Source organism: Sylvia atricapilla, chromosome 11 (assembly GCF_009819655.1).
Source record: "Sylvia atricapilla isolate bSylAtr1 chromosome 11, bSylAtr1.pri, whole genome shotgun sequence".
NCBI classification, from domain to species: domain Eukaryota; kingdom Metazoa; phylum Chordata; class Aves; order Passeriformes; family Sylviidae; genus Sylvia; species Sylvia atricapilla.
In genome coordinates, this window is record NC_089150.1 from 6,187,274 (window position 1) to 6,208,427 (window position 21,154).

General features: G+C 46.1%; 2 protein-coding genes across 5 annotated transcripts in view; one reads left to right on the forward strand and one right to left on the reverse strand.

Moving 5' to 3' along the window:
- Positions 1–5,352, forward strand: part of LRIG1 (leucine rich repeats and immunoglobulin like domains 1) — a 93,043-nt gene extending 87,691 nt beyond the window's left edge. The window contains 2 exon segments of the mRNA XM_066327216.1: positions 641–943; positions 1,138–5,352. Of these exon segments, the coding sequence (XP_066183313.1) occupies positions 641–943; positions 1,138–1,373 (539 nt within the window). The 3' untranslated portion in view covers positions 1,374–5,352.
- A 2,457-nt stretch (positions 5,353–7,809) lies between these two features.
- The window catches only part of SLC25A26 (solute carrier family 25 member 26), an 84,121-nt gene continuing 70,776 nt past the window's right edge, over positions 7,810–21,154 (reverse strand). For 2 of the 4 annotated variants that reach the window (XM_066327220.1, XM_066327218.1), the window contains 3 exons: positions 14,823–14,887; positions 13,369–13,442; positions 7,810–8,237 (listed from right to left, as the gene is read on the reverse strand). In XM_066327220.1, coding sequence (XP_066183317.1) covers positions 8,141–8,237; positions 13,369–13,442; positions 14,823–14,887 — 236 coding nt within the window. In that variant the 3' untranslated portion in view covers positions 7,810–8,140. The remainder of the gene's footprint in view (positions 8,238–13,368; positions 13,443–14,822; positions 14,888–21,154) is intronic. The other 2 variants (XM_066327219.1, XM_066327217.1) reach the window with 1 other exon arrangement.

Consider the following 21,154-nt stretch of genomic DNA (forward strand, 5'->3'; position numbering starts at 1 on the left):
TGTGCTTTCTGTTCTCACACTGTATTGTAAAAGCCCCAGAAAATCAGCCAATGAAACACATTTTCTCTCTAGGAGAAACTAATGTAAAGTTTAACAATGGAAAGTTGTTGAGTGCACTAAGGAAATTAACTTTCAGCATTTAGAAATTCTTTACTCCTTTGAATTCTGCTCATCTGTTGTTCCCACTACCAGTAATAAAATATCTTGAGATAGGAGTGTGAGCTGATGGTGATCTCTGTAAAGCAGCAGCAGAAAAATAAGAAAGGTAACTTTTTTAAAAAAATTTTAAAGCAGCTACAGGAAAGTTCCACTTTGCACTTCTACCCTGATTAGAAAGTCTGGAAAAAGAACTAAATGCATAGTTTATTTAAAAAAAAAAAAAAGAAAGTTACAAGTATTCTGGAGTGAAAAAGGATCTCTGAGCTGTTAATTAGAACTACCTTTAGTGATGGTGGCTACAGAGTTCTGAAGACTATGTAATAGCCCTCTGTAAGACCACAAAGCATCCACATTATTTAGTGAAAGATTCCCCCACTCAACTACACAGAACTGCCCTTTCCTTCCCCGATCTGTGTGCTCCAGTGCTGACCACTTCCAGCTGCTCCTCTTCCCTTGGTGACTTTCCCTTCTTCCCCCAAAGGCTACGGGCTGCCCGTGGTGTGCACGGAGTGCAGCGGCAGCACGGACAGCATGAGCATCTACCCCAAGGACTCCGAGTGCTACCCCGAGAGCCTAAAGACTGTGGAAACTCCCCACCCCAACGCCCTGAGCAGCAAGGAGCGCCACAGGAAGAGGGCTGCAGGCACCAGCCTCCTTCATGCTCAGCCCTGCAATGGCATTGCCAGTGGCAAGAGGGTGGAGACAGACGGGACCCTGTACCCCAGCAACCACGACAGGATACGGCTGGAGGGCGCGGCCGGCGCGCTGCTCGCAGACACGCACGGTACGTCCTTCCTCGGGGCCACCTCTGATCCCCACGGGCACCAGCGCAGCCCCATGGGCTCCCCTCAGCCTTTCAACTAGCTCACAGGCATGGGGTTAGTTTGAGCTTGGGAAAGACCTCCAGGGTCATGGAGGATGGGGGTGCTTGGCAGGCTGAGCATCACCTAATCACGCTGCTCCTTTGGGGTTTTGCAGGCTCTTCGCAAGCAGCAGCAAAGCCTTCAGAGCTTAACAACCTTAACTTGGTGAGAGCTTCACCTGCAGGAGGGTCATTAAAGCAACTGAACGTGCTTCCTGAAATATCCCCAGCACTACTGGACCTGCAGAGGGAAGCAGAGGTGGAGCAGGCTCTCCTGGCCAACAGCAGCCCCACAGCCCAGCTCCACAACCCCGCTCACGAGCCCAAGCTACCCAACAGGTCTCTGGACTGAGAGCACAGACTGCCTGCCACGTGCAAATTAACAAACACACTATTACTTTTTTTTTTTTTTTTTTTTGCACAGAGTATATAGGCTACTTACTTCTACCTCGAATCTTAAACTGATGGCCTGGCAAAGGCAACCAACTGAGGTATGAGAAACAAGCTTGTATGGGGAACAAACTCCTGTTCGAGCGTCATCTGATTGTACATAATTTAAAACTTCCCTGAGAAGTATGAAGTGTTCAAAAGTCAACTTGCATATGAAGCACATAAATGCAAGGGATTATTGTGTAAAGAGAAAAGTATTTGATACAATTGTACATAAGAGTTTTCATATATAAATATATATATATAAAAAATATATATCTTTTACAGAGGCTATTTTAATCTTTAGTGCATGGAAAACTGAGTGAAATTTTACAATTTTGGCAATATTGTTTTCAGTATCAGGTTGCTGTTAAACTTTGTGAGAGAAATAATTCTGGTGCCTTAAATGCATAAACAGAACTTTTCAAAGCCAGACTGTTCCACAGGGATTGTCCTCATTTCAGTGGAAGTTCCTTTACACCACATAAAACTGGGGCTGGGGCAGTCCCAGGTACTGGTTGGGTGGAGAAGTGACCAGGAGCAGCCCTGTGGAGAGGGACTTAGGGGTGTTGATGGATCAGAGGCTGGACATGCCCTGGCCATGTGTGCTCACAGCCCAGAATCCAGCCGTGTCCTGGCTTGCATCCAGAGCATTGTGGGCAGCAGATTTTCCTCCTCTGCTCCACTCAGGTAAGACCACACCTGGAGTTCTGCACACAGTTCTGGTGCCCTCAATATAAGAAGGACTGTAGTAACGAGACAAGGAGTAATGAGTTCAAACTGAAAAAAGAGGAAACTTAAGTTAGATACAGAAGAAATTGGAATTCTTGCCTGTGAGGGTGGTGAGACACTAGCACCAGTTGCCAGAGAAGCTGTGGATGGGTGTCCCACCCCTGTAGGTGGTCAGGCTGGATGGACCTCGGAGCAACCTGGACTAATGAAAGGTCTCCCTGTCCATGGTAGGGGGTTGGAACAAGATCATCTTTAGGGTCAGGACAGGCTGGATAGATGGGCTAAATCCAACAACATGAAGTTTAACAAATCCAAGTGCCATGTCCTGTCCTTTGGCCACAACAACCCCCTGCAGCACTACAGGCTGGGGACAGAGCAGCTGGACAGTGCCCAGGCAGAAAGGGACTGAGGGTACTGGTGACAGCAGCTGAATGTGAGCCAGCAGTGTGCCCAGGTGGCCAAGAGGCCCAATGGCTCCTGGCCTGGATCAGGAATGGTGTGGCCAGCAGGAGCAGGGAGGTCATTCTTGCCCTGTGCTTGGCACTGGTGAGGCCACACCTCGAGTGCTGTGTCCAATTCTGGGTGTCTCAGTTTAGGATGGACATTGAGTGCTGTGTCCAGCTCTGGCCCCTCAGTTTAGGAAGGATGTTGAGACACTTGAGGATGGCAGCAAAGCTGGTGAGGGGCTTGGAGCACAAACCCTGTGAGGAACAACTGAGGGAGCTGGGGTTGTTTATCCTGGAGAAAAGGAGACTCAGGGGTGACTTTATCACTCTCTACAACTCCTGAAAGGTGCCTGTGCTCAGGTGGGGTTGGGCTCTTCTCCCAGGCAACCACTGGCAGGACAAGAGGACACAGCTTGAAGTTGTGCCAGGGGAAGTTAAGGCTGGACATTTAGGAAACAATTCTTCACAGAAAATGATTGGGCAATGGAATTGTCTGCCCAGGGAGGTGGTGGAGCCACTGTCCCTGGACGTGTTTAAAAAAAGACTGGATCTGGCACATAGCCATGGTTTAGATGATAAGGAGGTGTTAGGTCATAGGTTGGACTTGATCATCTCAAAGATCTCTTCCAACCGAGTTAATCCTGTGATTTTGTCCCTTCTGTGATTCAGAGACATTCTGTGATTCAGCTGGGTTACTTAGAACAAATTTCCTCCCCCTTAGAAATTTATTGTACTTAACACATTTAATAACAGAGATCTTCAACTGTGTTAAATGAAATTTATAAAGAAAAAAGCAGTGAGCAATTACATAGCAACCTGATATTTTCCTGTTGGTAGAAGAACTTAAATCCATTCTTTTTCAAACTTTATAAAAACTAGTATTTGAATTGTGACTGTGTGCGACTTCAGAGTGGACCACACAGGAGGCACTAAATAACTCTTCAACAGTGCAGAGCCTCAAAACAACCAGAGGAAAGGGCTGTTTTGACTGGGAAGAAGTTGTTACCAAAATAAATAACTTGTGCAGTAAACCAGGGGTGGTCTCCTAACAGTGCACCTCTCAAACACATCATCACAGGAGGTGTTACCTGCCATGTGTGCTGGCACAGCACTGAGCACCACAGCCCTCACCACAGAGCCTTTCCCTCCCAGAGGGACTCAGCTCTACCTGTCTGAGGTGTGTGCAGTGATCCAGCCTTGCCCTGCTTAGAATAAACAACCTGTGCCGGTGTAATAATGCATTTTCACACCCAAAAACCACATCTGTTCCGTGGGGGCTTGAAACCATAGAGCTGTTTTGACAACAAAACTAAACTGCACTCCTAAGGGGACAGCTGTATCATTAATTCATCCAATACTTTTTTTTTTTTTTTTTTTTGTCCTGCAACACAATATTACATGTTGTAGTTGAACAGCCAGACTCTATATGAAAATATCACCTTCAAGTGAATTATGCTGCCCTGTGTAGCAATTCTGGGCTAGTTAGAAGTACATTTGCTTTATAAGGAAAACTGTGGATTCATGGTGGAATAGACTTTTAAATTTAAATGTCCCAGATGTTTTTATGTGATCTTTTAAGTTCCTCCAGTAATGGAGAGGTGGGGGTATAAAGAAATGCCCACCTCAGTCAAACAGATCTCTGTCACTTCTGACTTGACAATGATGCTTTTTATTTATAGAAGGGTTGCTTTCTGATGGTGTTTGTTGGTACCTGTGGACGGAGGACTCCCAGTTCTTTGTGATTTCAGTTCTGCTAACATGAGGTTGCTAACTCTGGTGATGACTACTTTGGGGCAGGTTTATCAAAGCAGGGAGGTGGGGGACTTTGTTACTTTTTCCCTTAGGAACAACTCCAATACCAGTTCCACTGAGGCTGAGTCTGGGAATCCACCCTTGCCAGGACTGTGTCAGAACAAGCGGCAGAGATAAGGGCAGAAACACTTCATGTTCACTTTAGATCCACCACTGAGGGACCTGCCCCAGTGCTGCTGCACCCGTGGGGTTCCAGGGAGTGGCTGCAAGCTGCCCCTTGGTTTTATTACCAGCTGATCCTACCCAGCCTTAGCCTGAGGAGCCACCAGCTCCTGGAAGGGAAGGATCTCAGGGTCAGGGAGAGCAGCAGCTGCCCCTGGATGAAGCCAGGCATAATTCAGCCAGTACCTGTCTGTCCCAGTCCCTGACTATTGACACGTTTGCACTTTGAGACAGGTGGCGAATTATGTTGAGTGCCAAGTTTATTCAAAGCAAAGGAAATGGATGTTAGAAAATTATAAACCAGGCACAGTTTTCCTTTCACTGAAGGGAAAAGTGCTCCAGAACCTACTCGTGGAACCAGGGACACAGGGAAGATGGGAATGGTCCAATGGCAGAAATGTCATCACCAGTGTGGATACAAAGCATATTTGCCATGTTAACATTGAAAATAATGTTTCAGAATAAAGTTAACTGCCTAATGTTATGACTTCCACTAAATATGTGAAATTGCTGCTTCTAAGAGGCAATGTGAAAGAGGAAGTATTACTTTTGTGTACAAAATTATTTATTTATTAGAAAATTTGGTACAATGTTGTACATTGAAAAACATGTAAGATATTGAAGTGTCTAACAAATGGCATTGAAGTGTCTTTAATAAAGGTTCATTTATAATATTACGGCTGATTTGTTGAGAGTGAGCTTTTGGGAGTTTCAGTTGAAAATTAAATAAAATTCTAATCCATTGCTAAATCTCTTTTCTGTCTTTCATGAAAATGGAGATTAACTGCCAAAGCACCTGCTCTTGAAATCGGGCCATGAGATCCTGGGGAACAGCGTGAGGCTCTGAGAGCCTGGCATGTGGATGGGGTGGGATTTGGGGCTGGATTGAAAAATACAATACAGAATTTGTAAGAAATACATTTCCAATATATCAGCTTGCTTTAGTATCTGGCAAGTCCCCCTGTCTTGGCAGTGAGAACACAACAGATGAGGGGCGTGTGCATGTGTGCAAGTAAAAACAGGGCCAGGACAGCACCAGACCCAGCTGCAATTGTGAACACCTCTAGTGTTCCCCAACCCCACCCTGGATGGAAATTCCAGAGGTAGCTTTGGAGATAAGCCTAAATTCCTGTTTTAACTAAAAATCTCAATTCAGTTTCTGTATATTTTTTTAAAAATTAAAACTAATGCCCCCTTGAAATTATCACTTTGGGTATAAAGCAGGTTGTCTGAGAATACTCAAAGCTCCTTAAGTGACCTAAGAGTTAATTTTTTTTTTTAATTGAGAGAGATTTTTAGAGGCTAGTGCCTGGTCTGAAATTCGTTATCCCACTTTCTCCCAGTAATGGGCTACAATTAGTTTTTTAAATTTTGGTAAACTTGAAATAAAACATTGCTAAAACTTAAAGCAAACAGTCATAGGGGATCCCACGCATTTTTTTTGATCTATTTTTTCTCCCCACAGTCCCAAAACTAACAATGTCCTTTTTATCCATATAAGGCAAACTGGTGCAGGCAGAACAGCTCTGGCCACCTGCTGGGGCTCTCACTTGCCTGCTGCCATTCTCAGGTACTTTTGGCCTTCTTGTGGTGCAGAGCTGCTCCACTGGCACAGGGAGGGGAATCTGTCCCCTCCCACCATTAGGTTGGTTAAAACAATTTGGCTGCTTGGTTGGATTTTGTTGGTTTTTTAATTTTAATTAAAGGTGATGACGAAAACTGATTCTGCTATATTAAATAAAAACAACAAAAATTGCACCATTTGGACCCAGTGACTTAAAGATGATTATTTACAGCTCAAATAATTAAATGCATCAACTGCAGTGCTAACCCCTTCACCATGTTTAAAGAGCTTCAATAGAAAATGTGATAGATTTCTGAGACAGAGTAATAAATCTCCCTCCCACCCCCTCCCAGCCCCTAAAATTGGATGTGATACATATATATATATAGAATGTCATTAAAGAGACAGCCTCAAAGTGGCAGGAAGCACAGCTACACCAAGCCATGGTAACGAGTAGCATTACCAGCCAATATGGGACTTGGCTGAATTCCCCATTTTAATTGAAGATTATTTTTAAGAATTATGTCCTTTGTTCTGTATGTTTTACTTGTCTGCCAATTATTTTCTAAGTTTTGGCGTCTAAAAAGTTTTACTACTCTGTCATGGATAACAGTGTAATAAGACATCCAGCCTGTGCTGTTGGCACAGGGGCTCTGGGGTCACTCGTGTCCCCTGGTCAAGCCACTGACCTGGTGTGGCATTTGTTCTCCCCAGTGTACACCTGTACCTTGTTGTCCTGAGGGGGACAGCCTCACAGGTAAATCACAGCACCCTAGGGCAGCACATCAGCCCTGGCACATCAGTGGAGGGATGACAGGGATGGAATGTGCATGGAGCAGGCGCAGTGCCACCAGGACGGGTGACCCGGCACAGCTCAGTCACAGGGCCCTGTGGCACCCACTCCTCTCCCCCGTGTGTGAGGAGCTTCCCAGGGTCATGGCCCAGCCCAGCCCATGCAGGAAACAATCACCCACCACAGCCCCTTGGCTTTGCCTGCCCACACAGAACCCTCCACAGCTAAACCTCCTTAACCACCACTCAGCCAAGCTGCTGCTGTAAACCCGGCCCACAGCACCCACTCTGGTGATAATTTTGAGTAATTCCAATAAGGTCTTTTCATTACACCATTTTAGCTGCTGCACCTTCGGTTTCCTACATGAGAAGAGCACCAGGATTTTGCTCTGCCTGCCAGGAGCCCCCCGAGAGCCCTCAGGATCCACCCCTACATCAGCAGAACTCTGATGTTCTCCCTGCCTTGCCCTCCCAGTTTCCCTCCCAAGCTTCAGCACTTCCATCCTCCTGCTGCTTCAGCAGCTGAGGGATGAAGACCAAAAGAAGGCAGAGCTCCATGTCTTTGCACAAGCACAGCTGTAAAATAATACAAGCCTGTGCTATTACTGGAGAAATATGAGTGTGATTAATAAAGCTGCACTGGCTCCCACACAGGAATGCTTGCTGAGCACCTGTAGGTATAAACAGGAATATAAACTTCCACAAATACAGCTCAAATCAGAAACAAACGGATTATTGTCTTTTACAAAGAGCTCTCCCAAGCCGGAATGCTTTCGGTGCTGTTGGAGGGCAGCAGGCTGTAACTCTATCGGCCCCTTCCCCTCCCCTGTTACGAGGCAGGTGCCACTGAATGATGAAAACTTGCTTTATTTCAGCCTCCCCACTCAGCCCCCATGCCAGAGCTTTCCAAAACACTTTCCCTGCAGGAGTTCTAATAATGCCTTTCGCAGCCACCGTAATTAGCTGTTTACCCCCCAAACATTACTTTTTTGGCACAACTCTTCACAATGACCTCACCCACTTTCCATGCAGGAAAATTTCATGTTTGCGAAACCGGATTATTGGAGGATTTACTTTTTTTCTAGCAGGGAGAGTGGCTCCCAGCCTGCGGGACAGCTGCTGTGAGGGGTACAGGAGGAAGGCTCCGACTCCTCCTCCAGCCTCTCCCCGGCAGGAGCTGGCTCAGAGCAGCAGCTGCCGAGTCTTCTCGTATGTCCCCAGGAAGATGAAGCCTCCCAGGCTGATGGCTGCCATCCGTGGGACAACACCTGCGAACAAGCTGAAGGCAAAGGAAAGGCAGTTTGAGACGACGAGCAGGGGGCTCGGGGAAACAAAGCCAAGATAAACTCTCTCTCTTGCTGGTTCTTAAATCCAGCCCCACTGCTCACTGAAGGAATCTGTCTGGACTTCCCCAATACAGCACTTCCCAAGGCTTGTGGTTTTTAACCCCTCTCCACACTCCTTGGGTGCAGAAGGAAAAGGCAGGAGGCCATCCCCAGCCACGGGAAAGGGGAGCTCAGCACATGGCCACAAAGAGCAGCAGACAGGTGGGAACATCCTCTCCTCCACTGCCCCACCAGCCCCTCCCTGGGCCAGGGGCTCCCCCTGGCAGAGACAGCCCTGCTCACTGCAGTGGCTCATTCCCAGGAACACACAACAGCCATGAGGGAGCAGAAATATTTGATTTGTGATGCCTGCAGCTGCCCTCTTTTTAGGTGCCTGATCTTCATAGTTCTCAAAATTAACAGGAAACTGGTGCAAAGCTAACTGCTTGACATATCTAAACTTTTAATTGGTTTAACAACTTCAGGACAGGCCAGTGTATCCTCCCAGAGGATTACAGGCTTCCTTTGTGGCAAGCAAGGAGTAAACGTTAAGGCTCGAATTCCTTTGGCATCCCACCCCCTTCCAGGTCTGTCCTGCTCAGCCTGGCTGAGCTCCACAGGGATCGTGTCCTTGGCTTTCCAAAATATTGCATGGTCCCTGCTGAGAGTGTGTCCACAGTGGGACACGCTGTAATTCCTGGTGAGACCTGGCTGCTCAGGAGCTCCCTGCTGCACAGGGAAACCTCTGGCAGTAATGAGCTCTGCTAAGGAGCCTGGAGCACACAGGCAGATGGAAACATTTTATGGCTTTACTAGACAGCAATTGGGCCTATTACCATAATGACAGCTTTAAAACAGAGTAATTTGTACAAGGCATGTATGGACAGAGCACTGATAGGGCAAATCCTAGGGAGCAGCACACAGCATCCCTCTCCTGCTGAATTAGGGAGCCTCATTACGGGAGCAGGGGCAGACATTTGTTTCCAGAACAGCCCACTCGAGACACAGCTATTACACAAACAGGGCCCATAACTGAGTTACCCAGAAGCTGCATCCCTGGCAACCCCTATTACTAACCATCACTTCCAAGAATCCTGCCCCTGCTTCTCCCAGCTTCCTGTTCCCACCTGCCACCCGTGGCCTCTCCAATCCATGGGCTCCCTTTCTGCGTGAGGGCAGAGCTGAGCAGCTGCAGGGAGGTCCCAAATCCAAAGAGCAGAGCTCTGTGGCAGGTCTGAGCCAAACTGGTTTCTGCTGGACCACTTTCGCCTCCATCAGCAGATGAAATAAATTTGGTTTATTTCTGCTGGCCCCATCAGAAACCGCTCTGGTGGGCAGAGATCTGCTGTCTAGTTGGATTTGGTCTCTGTCTGCAGATTTCACCTGGCACTCTGCCACTCCTCAGTTCCTAACAGGAGACTAACAGGACCCCTGCATCTACCCTTTGGATCACTGAAGCATATAGGTTGAAAAAAAAAGACAAGCCAAAACCAGCCCAGGACTACCAAGCCCATCACTAACCCCTGTCCCCCAGCACCACAGTTACACACATTCTGAACACTTCCAGGGATGCTGATTCTGCCGCTTCCCTGGGAAAGAGGGTAAGGCACTGCACGGCCGGGGCACAGCACAGAGGGGCCAGTGCTGACAAAAGCACTGTGTGCCTGGCCACAAAACCCAAGAAGTACCCTCTGGACCAAGGAGTGGCCACACTGAGACAAACCACTGCTTTTCTCTGGTCACAGCTCTGCAGCGAGCTCTCTGTGGGCAGCTTGTGCTGTGCACAGCAGGCAGCAGGGCCCGGCTGGGGACAACAGCACGGCTTGGGTCCAGGGGACAGCAGGGGACAGCAGGGGACAGCAGGGACACGGGGGGCGAGCAGGACCAGCAGGGCTGAAAGGAGAGGACACGGAGCAGGGCTGAAAGGAGAGGACATGGGGCAGGACTAAAAGGAGAGGATGCTGAGAAGGGCTGAAGGGAGAGGACACGGAGCAGGGCTGAAGGGAGAGGACACGGAGCAGGGCCGAAGGGAGAGGACACAGATAAGGGCTGAAAGGAGAGGACACGCAGCAGGGCGAGCAAAGGCCGGGCAGCACAGCCAGGACAGGCCCCAGGCCCAGCCTCAGGCCCGGCCACGGGCCTCGGGCAGCCGATAAACCGCACCCAAAGAGCTCAGCGAGGCAGTTTATCACGGCTTTTCTATCCATAGCTCCTCTCATGGGTTGCAGTTTATCACGGCTTTTCTATCCATAGCTCCTCTCACGGGTTGCAGTTTATCACGGCTTTTCTATCCATAGCTCCTCTCACGGGTTGCTCTTTGGCGGAACATCAGTGGACAGGCTGGAGGGTCTTCCCCACAGCAGGGTTACCCCAGTGCTCAGTGGGGTAATTGCAGCCCGCTGGTGGAGGGTTTTTACCTCTCTGCTTTGGCCAAATTCCCCCAGAGACAGAACCCTGCTCTGCTCCCCCAAGAGAGCTCTCTCTGCTCTCCTGCCCTCCGTGGGGCTGCCCAGCCACAGAGGCTTTGTGGGCATGTGCTGCGACTGCCGAGGCATGTGCCCTTCTGGTATTTTTCCACTCAAATCGAGATTCATGACCCACACTTCGACAAATCAAACGAAACGATGTCGAGGGGTTGTTATTTCAAAATTAAATCAGTACCTCACACGTGCCAGTTCCCCTCTGACCAGGAAGCTCATGGGAGGAACAGGACACCTGGTGTGATACCACCAGCTCCATCCAGTAACCTCACCAGCGTCACCACTCCAATAACCCTCGTGTTTCTCACCAAAAAGTTGTGAAGCTTCACCCATGGCTTCCAAACACCACTATCTCCTCGTGTGAAAAGCCATCAGACAAGATACAAATTCCCTTTCTCGTGAATGATTCCTCTACCTCACTGGCAAGAGCAAGGAATTTCACAGATCCACTCGCCCCATCCCTATCCTAAACTCTGCCACAGTCCTGGCTTTCCCTGGACAGAAAGGGATGTGGAATTTCTTGGCATGAAGCAGAGGGATTTACTAGGTGCAGACCAGGAAGCTGAGCCCTGTGCTCTGGTTTTAATAAGGTGGCAATAAGCAATGCGTCTTTCTGCCCTCAGAATTCCTCCTCTTCAAGTACGAGATTTATTAGAGGAGCCATAAATCATGTCATGTTGTAACTGGCCAAAAAAGCCCGACATTTTTATTGGTTTTGATTAATAGATTTATAATTGGCAGCAGGCATGGCAGCCTCTGCGTTTATTTTTCCCAAGACTTTCTTCCTTTTCCTCGCAGCTGACGCAGCTTGGCCTCCTTTACATGATACTTTTTCTGCAGATCTCTTATTGTTTTGATTTCAACTGAATTGTGCTCCCTTTGGTCTTAGTCCACTGGTGCTATCCTTGGGCAGAGTTTAATTCTGGGTTGTTTAGAAAAGGGCACTGCTGAAACACCCTGAAAAGAACACAAACATTCATTTTTTACTTTCTGCTGCTGGCTGGGGGATGGGGGAAGTTTCCTCAGTCAAATCCATGCCTCTTCACACCCTTCAGAGCTCAACTTCCACTAGCAGCAGACATGGCCTCACTTCTCCCAGTTCCTTTTAAAACATGCCTTAAGAGTCCACCAAGCCCTGCAGGACCCAAAACTCATCCAGTGCCACATCACCTTGTCCCCTGCAAGAGGCAAACCTGAGACAGCCCATCCCTGAGTGCTGCCGGGGGGCACAGCTGGACGCCTTCCTGGAATCAGTGTTCAGGAACTTCCTGCAATTTGTTTTGAATTATTTCCCACATGGGTAGAAAGAGGGCTGAACTTTTATTAGCTGGGCAAGCAGAGATCAGATGCTAGGAGAAAGCTGTCCCCTGCAAAGCTGCATTGAGCACAGTGCTTTGGACAGCAAAGGTTAGAACAGTGCCCTGATAGAGAGAGGGTTAAAAACCATGGGAAAACTACAGGGAAAAGCCCCAAGTTTCCAAAAATCCCTCAAGTTCTCTTCCAGGCTAAAGGCAGGTGAGACACGAGCCCTGCTGAAGGAAGCACAGACTGAACTTCATGCACTGGAGAAGTTAAGACATATACTCACTTTCAGAGACCAACTACTGGTGTAAGACACACACTCAAAGAGGACAAGGTGCTGTAAGTGAAGCAGTGTCAGTAAAAACCAATGATAATTTTCACACCTCGAAATGTTCATGAAACACTAGCAGAAGACTCTGATCCCACACTGCTCCAAGGTCAGGAGAGCAATTCTCTGTCAAATGGACATCACCTCAGACTTCCATAGGTGGTCAGTGGAAAGCCCAGAACATTTCTACACTTTGGCTACAGCATGGAAGCCCTAGAGAGCTGCTCTGTGACTGCTCACATCTACTCTTTGTACTCAGCCTGGCTCAGAAAACTTGCACTTTTGCAATGGGTTCCACACTGCAAAAACCTGGGGCCATGTGCTCAAGGCCAGACCTAAGAGGAGATCCAAAGCACATGGCTCCCTCCCTCTGCTTCAGCTTGTCCCCACTGCTGGCACCACACTGGCATTGCCTGTTCACACTGCACTTCACAACAAGAATGGGGAATGGAAAGGAACAGAGGAGACCTTCCTGGTGCTTTCAAATCTGCAAGAAACTGCCAGGAGGAGGAAAAACTGCCCATAAGGGGCTTGACCCTCTCCTGAAGTCCCAGGGGATTCATACCCCTCAAATGAAACTGCTGTCTCCACTGCCACGAGATGTGCCTGAATTTAAATGAATACAAATCACAAATGCATGTGTTCATAGGGAAAAGTCCACCATGGGTTATTAACACAAAGCCACTCTCACCTCTGACACCAGGAGCTGGGCTTAGATTTGGATATACTCCCAACAATGTCCCTTTTCTGTGCTCTTCCCTGGACACTGCCACCAGCCAGGGCTAAGGTGAGGACACTCAACCTCCCTGAGGGATTTGTTCTTGGCTTCCTGACTGTTGCTCCCTGCCCAGGTGTACAGCAGTCAAAAGGCTTTTCTGCATGCCAGTATTTAAATATAAACACATCCCACCCCACCCTCTCACAGCCCCTAAAACACACAGACAACACAACCCCTGAGGTGCAGCACATCCTTACCCTGACAGGCCTTGTGTCCTCCAGATGCCACCAAGGGCAGCCAGAACATTCCCACTGGCATTGGTGGAACCAGCCTGCACCACAGAGACAGAGAGATTGGAAACTGTTGGCAGAGGTTGAGTTATTTACTGAGCTCCTGTCCCTGGTTAGTGCTACATGACAGGAATTACAGACATCCTAATGACCTCCTTACCCCAGGCACAGGCAAAAGCTGCTCGTCTCCAGGAATGAAAAAAAGGGTGGAAAGTGAAACACAGGCACAGAAGAACAAAACAATCAAGGTCACAGAGCTGGTTAGTTCAGAACAGGGTACCCAGTCCCTTCTGCACTATACTCAGCTCTACATCCAGCAGTAAGACTGTGATACTGCAGTGATACTGCAGTAAGACCTTAATAAAAACACACTCTCAAAGCACCAAATTACTTTGCTACTCCTTTAGATTTAAAAGAATAAAAAAAACCCTGAGTAGCATATTGCATGTGAAAATTGTCTTGAGAGCCAGAGGACAAACAGCAAGACTAGAGACACCTAAATCCCATGTGCGACCTAGTTAATTTGAAATGACTAATATAAACTGTCTCAAAGCATTCTCATCTCTTTACCTGGGTGCTCAGGAGAGAGGCAGAGAAAAATGAAACCCAGTTTTTACAGGTTGATCACCGACACTCTCCAAAGACAAAGAAGCTGCAGCAGACACAACCCAGCAATGACAGGTAACACAGCAACATGGTGAGCACAGATGGGACTCAGCTGGGGAGGTGCATGTTGGCAACAAGACACACCCCAAACTGAGAGACGTGAGCAGAGAAGCTCCAGACTGCCCATCCTTCACCAACACAACAGGGCTGGGAAAGGCTTTAGGGACATCCACCTGCTGAGGGCTCTTAGCTCAATGGCTGTCAGCTCTGCCCTGGGTCAGTGAGATGATGCTGGGAGCACCAGACTCACTAGCAATTTCTAAACTTACTACACTTACTGATCTTATAAGCAATCTTCCTTCTGCCCTGGTTGGCAGATGCTGGCCATCAAAATATCTATAGTTTAAAATTTTACAGCAGAAAATCCAGTACCAAGTCCTCCTCAGAAAAGACATACACACACACTGGATTATCAAAACAGGGGAATAAATCCCTGATGGGCAGTTTAACCTCGGGTGTCTGACTCTGCAAGGCTTTTCTCCTAAAGACACTGCATGAGACTGGAAGCTGAGCACAAGCCCAAGTCTGTTTCAGACAGCTCCTTTGGGAAAGGACCAGAGAGGCAATCAAGGAAAGGAACACAACAATTTCATTAGTTCTGCATGCAGTGCCTGTTCACATCTACTCCTGCCTTCTAGGACAAGAGCAGAAATGATTATTAATAGGTGCTGGATTTCATTCTGTAACAACCCAATAGAAACCCTGGAATACCCAGGCCATTCACCAGCCTGTCTTGGGACCTCCTTCCCTCTTACCTTTGCCAACATAATTCTTGTCTTTGCTACGTCGAGCGGTGTGGTGACTGCAGCTGCAAATCCACCTGAGAAAATTAAAATACCAAGCACAAGTGAGACATTGTTGTGTGAATATGAATGCCACACTGCCTATAACTCCCTGGGCTGTGGTCAACACTGCTCTGTTATTAATGCCTACAGCACGTTCCCTCACGTCAGAGCCCAGGTACGTGTGTCCAAGGTCTGTACACAGATGTTTTGTTACTGTGTATTGACTTTAGAAAACAGCTCTCTGTTGCTTAACTGTAAACCCAAACATCCCGAGAGACATTACTGTCTTTTTGTTCTGGACTCTGTACATACATGAACATAAGAAGGTTGTAAGGATAACAGGATTCCACTTCCAACATCTACATCAAGTTTGGAAGGAAAAAACTGCTTACTCATTTACAGAGATGGGAAAATAAACCAGTCATACTGTGTTCTGCCTAGAGAATTAGTCTGGCCATTTAAATGCTAGAAAGACAGAAACCTGCTCTGTGTCTGAAACACATGTGCTTGGGTTACTCACTAGAGACACACAGACTAGATCTAGGACTGTTTCAAGGAAAAAAGACAAGTCAGTGTTTGGAATGGAGCTCATCTCCAACAGATTAAATCAGCTCCACTTTAGGTAACAACAACGTGAAGCTGCCCAAGGGTCTTAGGAAACTGTCAGAAATCTGCTGTCATAAATGCCATCTTACCCTCAGGGGCATTTTTATTCTCTACTCTCTCCCAGACTTCACCCTTGGAGCTCATAACTGTCACTTGCCACAGCCAGCTCAGCTGTGACTTTCCTCCTGAAAGCCAGAAATCTTCAGCTTATCCATCTGCATGTCTCACCCCTAAACGTGTGTGTCTGGCTCTGTATTTTAACCCTGTGACTACAGCCTGGCCTCTTGTGCTATCTAGTGACCAGCTCTGCTGCTTTTCCTCTCAGGATTTTATTCCTTTTGCCTTATTTCCCCATCCTAAAATCAATTCTGATTCTGTTCAAAATATTTCAAGAGACAATTCATGCTGAGGAAGTGCCAAAGTGAAGGAAACTTCTAAAATGCAGGAGCAGCAGAAAGTGAAGAATGAAAGGGGAAGAAATGAGGGAGAAAAGAGAGCAAGAGAGTTGTTCTGAAATCTTTCTTCTTCCTCCTAGTTTTTTCTTTTCTCTGGAGCTTGTATAAATACTGTATCTGCTACAGCCAGGAACAAAGTGACTCCAAAGACTGAAGCCTACACAGTACCCAGGGAATAAGCTAAAAATAATCTATTTTCTGTTCCAAGTTTTATGGAATGTAGAAAAATTGATCTCTCTTTTCTTGGGATGGGAGAAGGGAAAAAGCATTTCTTCTAAAATCTGTAAAGTAATGAAATAAAACATTTTTCCCTGCTGGCTTGTGTTTTTACCTGCATCTCTCTCTCTCAACCACCTTAACTTGAACATATTAAACCCCTGTTTTATGACAGAGGAGGCTGGGCCAGCTGGAACCCTACTTGACTTCTTGCAGTTAATTAAGGAATGTCCCACGACAGTTCAGAAGATGCAGTAAGGAACATGTGCAGTCCCCTGGATCTCAAGCAAAAATAGCAGGAAAGTTGAATTAGTGAACAGCCCAAAATGCCTGGTTTTAGGAGCAGCTTCCACTCTCATAAGGTTGGCCCACGTGGTTCACTCTGCCGGAAGCTTTCTAGCAGTGATACCTCACTAAAAAGCAGAAAAATGAGCTGTATTCAAGAAGTCAAAGCAGAAACTATGAGCAAGTTAAACTAAATTCCAGTCCATTCTTGGACCTTTTTTAAGGTCAGAAAATCTTTTTATTGGGAGCCAGGTTTTGCATAAGTGACCAAAAGGCTTTGAGAGAATGGTCTGGGTAGAAACTTTGGTACTCATGTCAGCAATGTATTTTTAGAATGGTAAAAATAATCTCCATGGAAAATAGTGGCTTTACAAGTCTGGATGTAGAAGCTCTTCCTTTGCTCACAGACCAAGCTGAAATTAAACAGTGAACCACATGGCAGTCAGGCCTGTATCAGGCAAAAAAAATCTCAAAGCATCACCTAACTCTGATGGCAACACTTTAGTCAGACTAACTTATGTCCCTTATCAGATCCCTGTAACTTTTTTTTATGCTTTTATTCCTGAGAGTTTCTTATTGGCAGCAGCTTCAGTCTTGGCTGATAGAGTGGTTAGAACAAACACAATTTATCCTGACATGATGTTCCCGAATTCTTTATCTGAAAAGTTTAATCAAGGCTGATTGGTTTTCATTTTTTCCTCAGCTGACATCTGGATCTTCCCTACTTTTTCATTATTAACATTTCAATGTTTCTTTTTCCATCACTGGGAAGTATTTGGTACAGATTCACCAATCAATTCAGAATGGCAACAGCAACAATAAAATGCTTTATAAGCACAACAAGCAGCAGGATAGCGGCTAAATTAAAAGCAAGTTTGTATATGCTTGACAAAAACATGAGATTAAAGCTAGCATTTGTTGGGGACTGCTTTTTATTGAAGGCAGAGAGTCTGACAAAATGAATATTCTCCAGCCTTAACTCTAAATGTCCAAGATAATTTTAGAGTGACCTCTTAAAGCTTAGTACACAGGTATCCAGGAAGAGGATAAAAACTCAAAACTTGACTGCTTCCCATCACCAGATTGATACAACAGACACAAACTGTTAAAGCCATTCTATTCATTGAAAATAGGAGGGCTGTGCACTGCACTAATACACAATAGGGCCCAACAGATCTTTAAATCACTTATTTAATAAGCATTCAGTTCCTGCTGTCACTAAACTCACCAAGAGCTACCACATGAGGCTGGAGTCTGCTCCACTCATCAGCACCCAGGAGAAGCACCAGAGTATCAGGTGGACAAGAAAGGCCTAGACACACTGAGCCTCCCACTCCTAAATCCTCCTGGTTTCTCTGCAGAGCTGACGGAGAAAAAGGCACCTTTGCAGGCAGTCTGTGGTCCAGGCTCACTCACCAACTTGCTCTTGGAGAAGGCTTTTTTCTCCCTTGCCTTAGACAGAGCTGGGGATGACTTGGGCTCAGCAGGTAGGCTTAAAGATGGATTTTCACATGGGAGAAGGTTCTTGGCTCATTAATACTTCTAGCAGAGTGGCAAATTCCTCTATTGGGAAAATAAACCTTCACACAGTAGTGGAAAATTCATCACCCATCTCCCAAGAAGTTACAATGGTCACTGTATATTCACACACTAGCTGAGCAGCCAAACTTTACCAAGTCAGGGTGTTAAACAGAAAATCCCCCTGCTACTCACACTTTCCCAGTGACCAGTCCTTGATGGAAGTGCTGGTGACAGATATCTGCAGAGAATGATTTACCTTTATTTGCCAATAAGAATAAAAAGACTTGAGGACTTAAAATATTCCCCTAGGTTGCTGCTGGTATTTTCTACTATTGTAGCTGTCATATACAAATAAAAGCATCAGAACTGAATGAAATACTTTGCCTGGGAACAATACATAACCCTAGGTCCTTGGAGCCTGCAGAATTTGCTGCTACAGGCAAATGTTTCACAGGTACTTAGGCACAATCCTCAAATAAGATCCTATGAAGGAAGACAAGTTTTTTTGGTTTTGGCATCCTGCTTTTTTGTACCAACTTAACTTCTCCTCGCCTTCTCTAAAGGGTCCAGGGAATCCTTCTGGCCAGTACAGGGGTTCTCCCTGATTCTGAGTTCCTGTCATTTGGTCAGACCCCTGCTCACTCTTCAGCATTGCCAGCCCTGTTCTGTAGGTCAAGCTCATTTCAAGAGGAATTTGTTCCTTGTTGGAATTATCCCTTGTTAGGAAAAGAAAAAGAGTTAAGGTCAAACTGTACTATTGGCTTTCCTCATTATTATTTTCTGTACTGACACCTGGAGGTTACCCAGAATTTTTTTTTTTTTTTTTTGTTAATGAACAGGTTTTTCTGCACTTTCACCCTGGTATTCATTTCTCTCATTGGCAAAAATGATTATTGGAGCCCTTCTCTTTAGAGGAAATGTCCATTCCAGGGCATTTTCTCCTGAAATCTGTCTGGAAACCAAGACACAGGTTGAAAAACTGAGTGGCTCAGGTCCAACACTCAATCTCATTGCATCCTCTTACACTGACTGATTCCAAGGTCACAAAGTTTTTCAGAACTCTTCAATCAGTAAGTTCTTATTTGAACTTTTATTTTATTGGTATCATGTTAAATTTTTTTTAAGAGGAAGTTTATTCTGGTCCTTTATCAGTGTGGGAACAACACCTGCCTACAGCAGAGCGAAGTGATCCAAGAACCTCTTTGGATTTCAGCAGAAATACCAAGACAAAGCACTGCTCCCTCCAGAGGTTTAACCAATTCAGGGTTAGGAGCATGTTCCAAGCAGACTCTGCAGGGAAATCTTGAGAACTACTCAAAAATTTATTCAGAGCTATAGAGTTAAAGAGGCTTTTAGACACAGTGTGTAATCTTGTCAGAGCCGATTACATCAAAACAAAAGTGATGGGAAATCCTCCCTGTTAATGTGCAAAAAGCTCTTGTTAGTGCATTATGACTCACTGGACTTGAACCTCCATTCCTGGTGACTTTGTCACCACAGAGCATTAATTATTAATGTTGAGCCACACTTTTTCCTATGGCAGTGAGAAAGAAGGCATCTTAACAGGGGCAACCTTCAGTCACATTAAATGGCCTCTCAGGTTCTTTGACGAGCTGGGGATCACCTCGCTGCTCCAGGGCAGTACTTTTCTTTTCCAACAGCTGATACCCAATGGCAGGATTTCCTTACCACTGTGCCACTTGCATGGAGAACACAGAAAACCCACAGAGCAGCTCTCCTGGGACAGCCTGCCTTGGTCCACTGCAGGGCTGGGTGGTCCAGCCAGGCAGTCTAAATCCAGAGAAGACTTGAGCATGGGGTGAAACCAGAATCATGCCTGTATGGGGACATGCTTCCCTCCTCTGCCTCCATGCCCTGCCCAGATCTGGGACTGTGTCCAAACAGTTCAGACACGAGGCAAAGTTTGGCTCAAACACAACCTCAGGCTTAAAATCTCATTTAGATCTACCTTTGGGTTCTTCCCCATTGGCTGTTGAGGTATCGCCTTTTCCCGCTCCCCAAATACTCCAAACATCTTTGTTAAGACACCAATGATGATGATAAAGCTGGACAAGGCTTTGAGGGATTAAATTATTAACAGATGATTCAGAGAGGATTCCAAATCACTAATATTTGTATTCATGTGCCTATTACATTTCCATAAAAAGCCCACGGATCACATGCATCCATCTTACATATGAGGTCTGAAACTGCTGCCATTTCATAGGCACTGGGGATGGAATTCAACAGATCGTTGCTCTTGGATCTGTCTTCACCAAACAGTTATAACCAACTCATACAGACACACACGTGTGTGTGTGTGCCATAAAGGGAAGCTAAACAGGACTTTTCTTTCAGTTTCTTCCAGCTTATTAGCCTGCCCCTCAGGACCTCTAACATATTTTTAGAAAGTATTGAATTCAAGCAAAGAACACAGGAGAAAAGCTGTCTGTGTGACTTCATCATTCCACCACCACCGTGGTGGCATTTGACAGCATATCTGTGTGCAAAGGTTGTTTTTTGGATAACATTCTCCTTTTAAGGTTTATAATACAATGATTTTAAATATTTCTATGCACGCATCCATCTTGTTTTATTCCCAGGGTACTGGTGAGGTTTTAATTCTTTTGTTTTGGGATGGAAAGAAAGGGAATAAAGAGTTTGGTCTTCCCTCATCTGAAACTAAATGTAGGTAGTTAATAATTTTTAACTCTGGAATCCATTGTTCAGAATGCAGGAAATTATTTTTCCACTGCCTCCCCTCAGCAAGAAGGATAAATATTTTCAGTGAAATAGAATGAGTGCAGTACCAGAACAGATCAGTATCAGGACCAGCTTGTTGCATATCTCAGAGGGAGACAATGGAGACAAAGGGGAAGGTTCTGATCCAAAAAGAGCTCGACCTCCTGAGCTTTGAAGCAAGTCCTCAAAGGACACAGGAGAAAGGAAAATTATCATACTGCTGGTTAAAAGGAAACAAGAGGGAGACAAAGAACAGAGAAGGAAAACCAGGCTGGAGGAAGGGTAACCCAGAGAATATTTCACCAATTACAACAGGATCTACAAAATAAGACTCCAGCTCTGCAAAGATTTGTGTTTGGGGAAGAGCCTAGGAAGGCAACCACACTGAAGTGTCTCATCTACCACATGGACCTGGAAGTCTCTGTGCTGCTCCAGGATCTGGTGTCTCCTCCAACACAAAGTGTTGGTGTCCCCAGC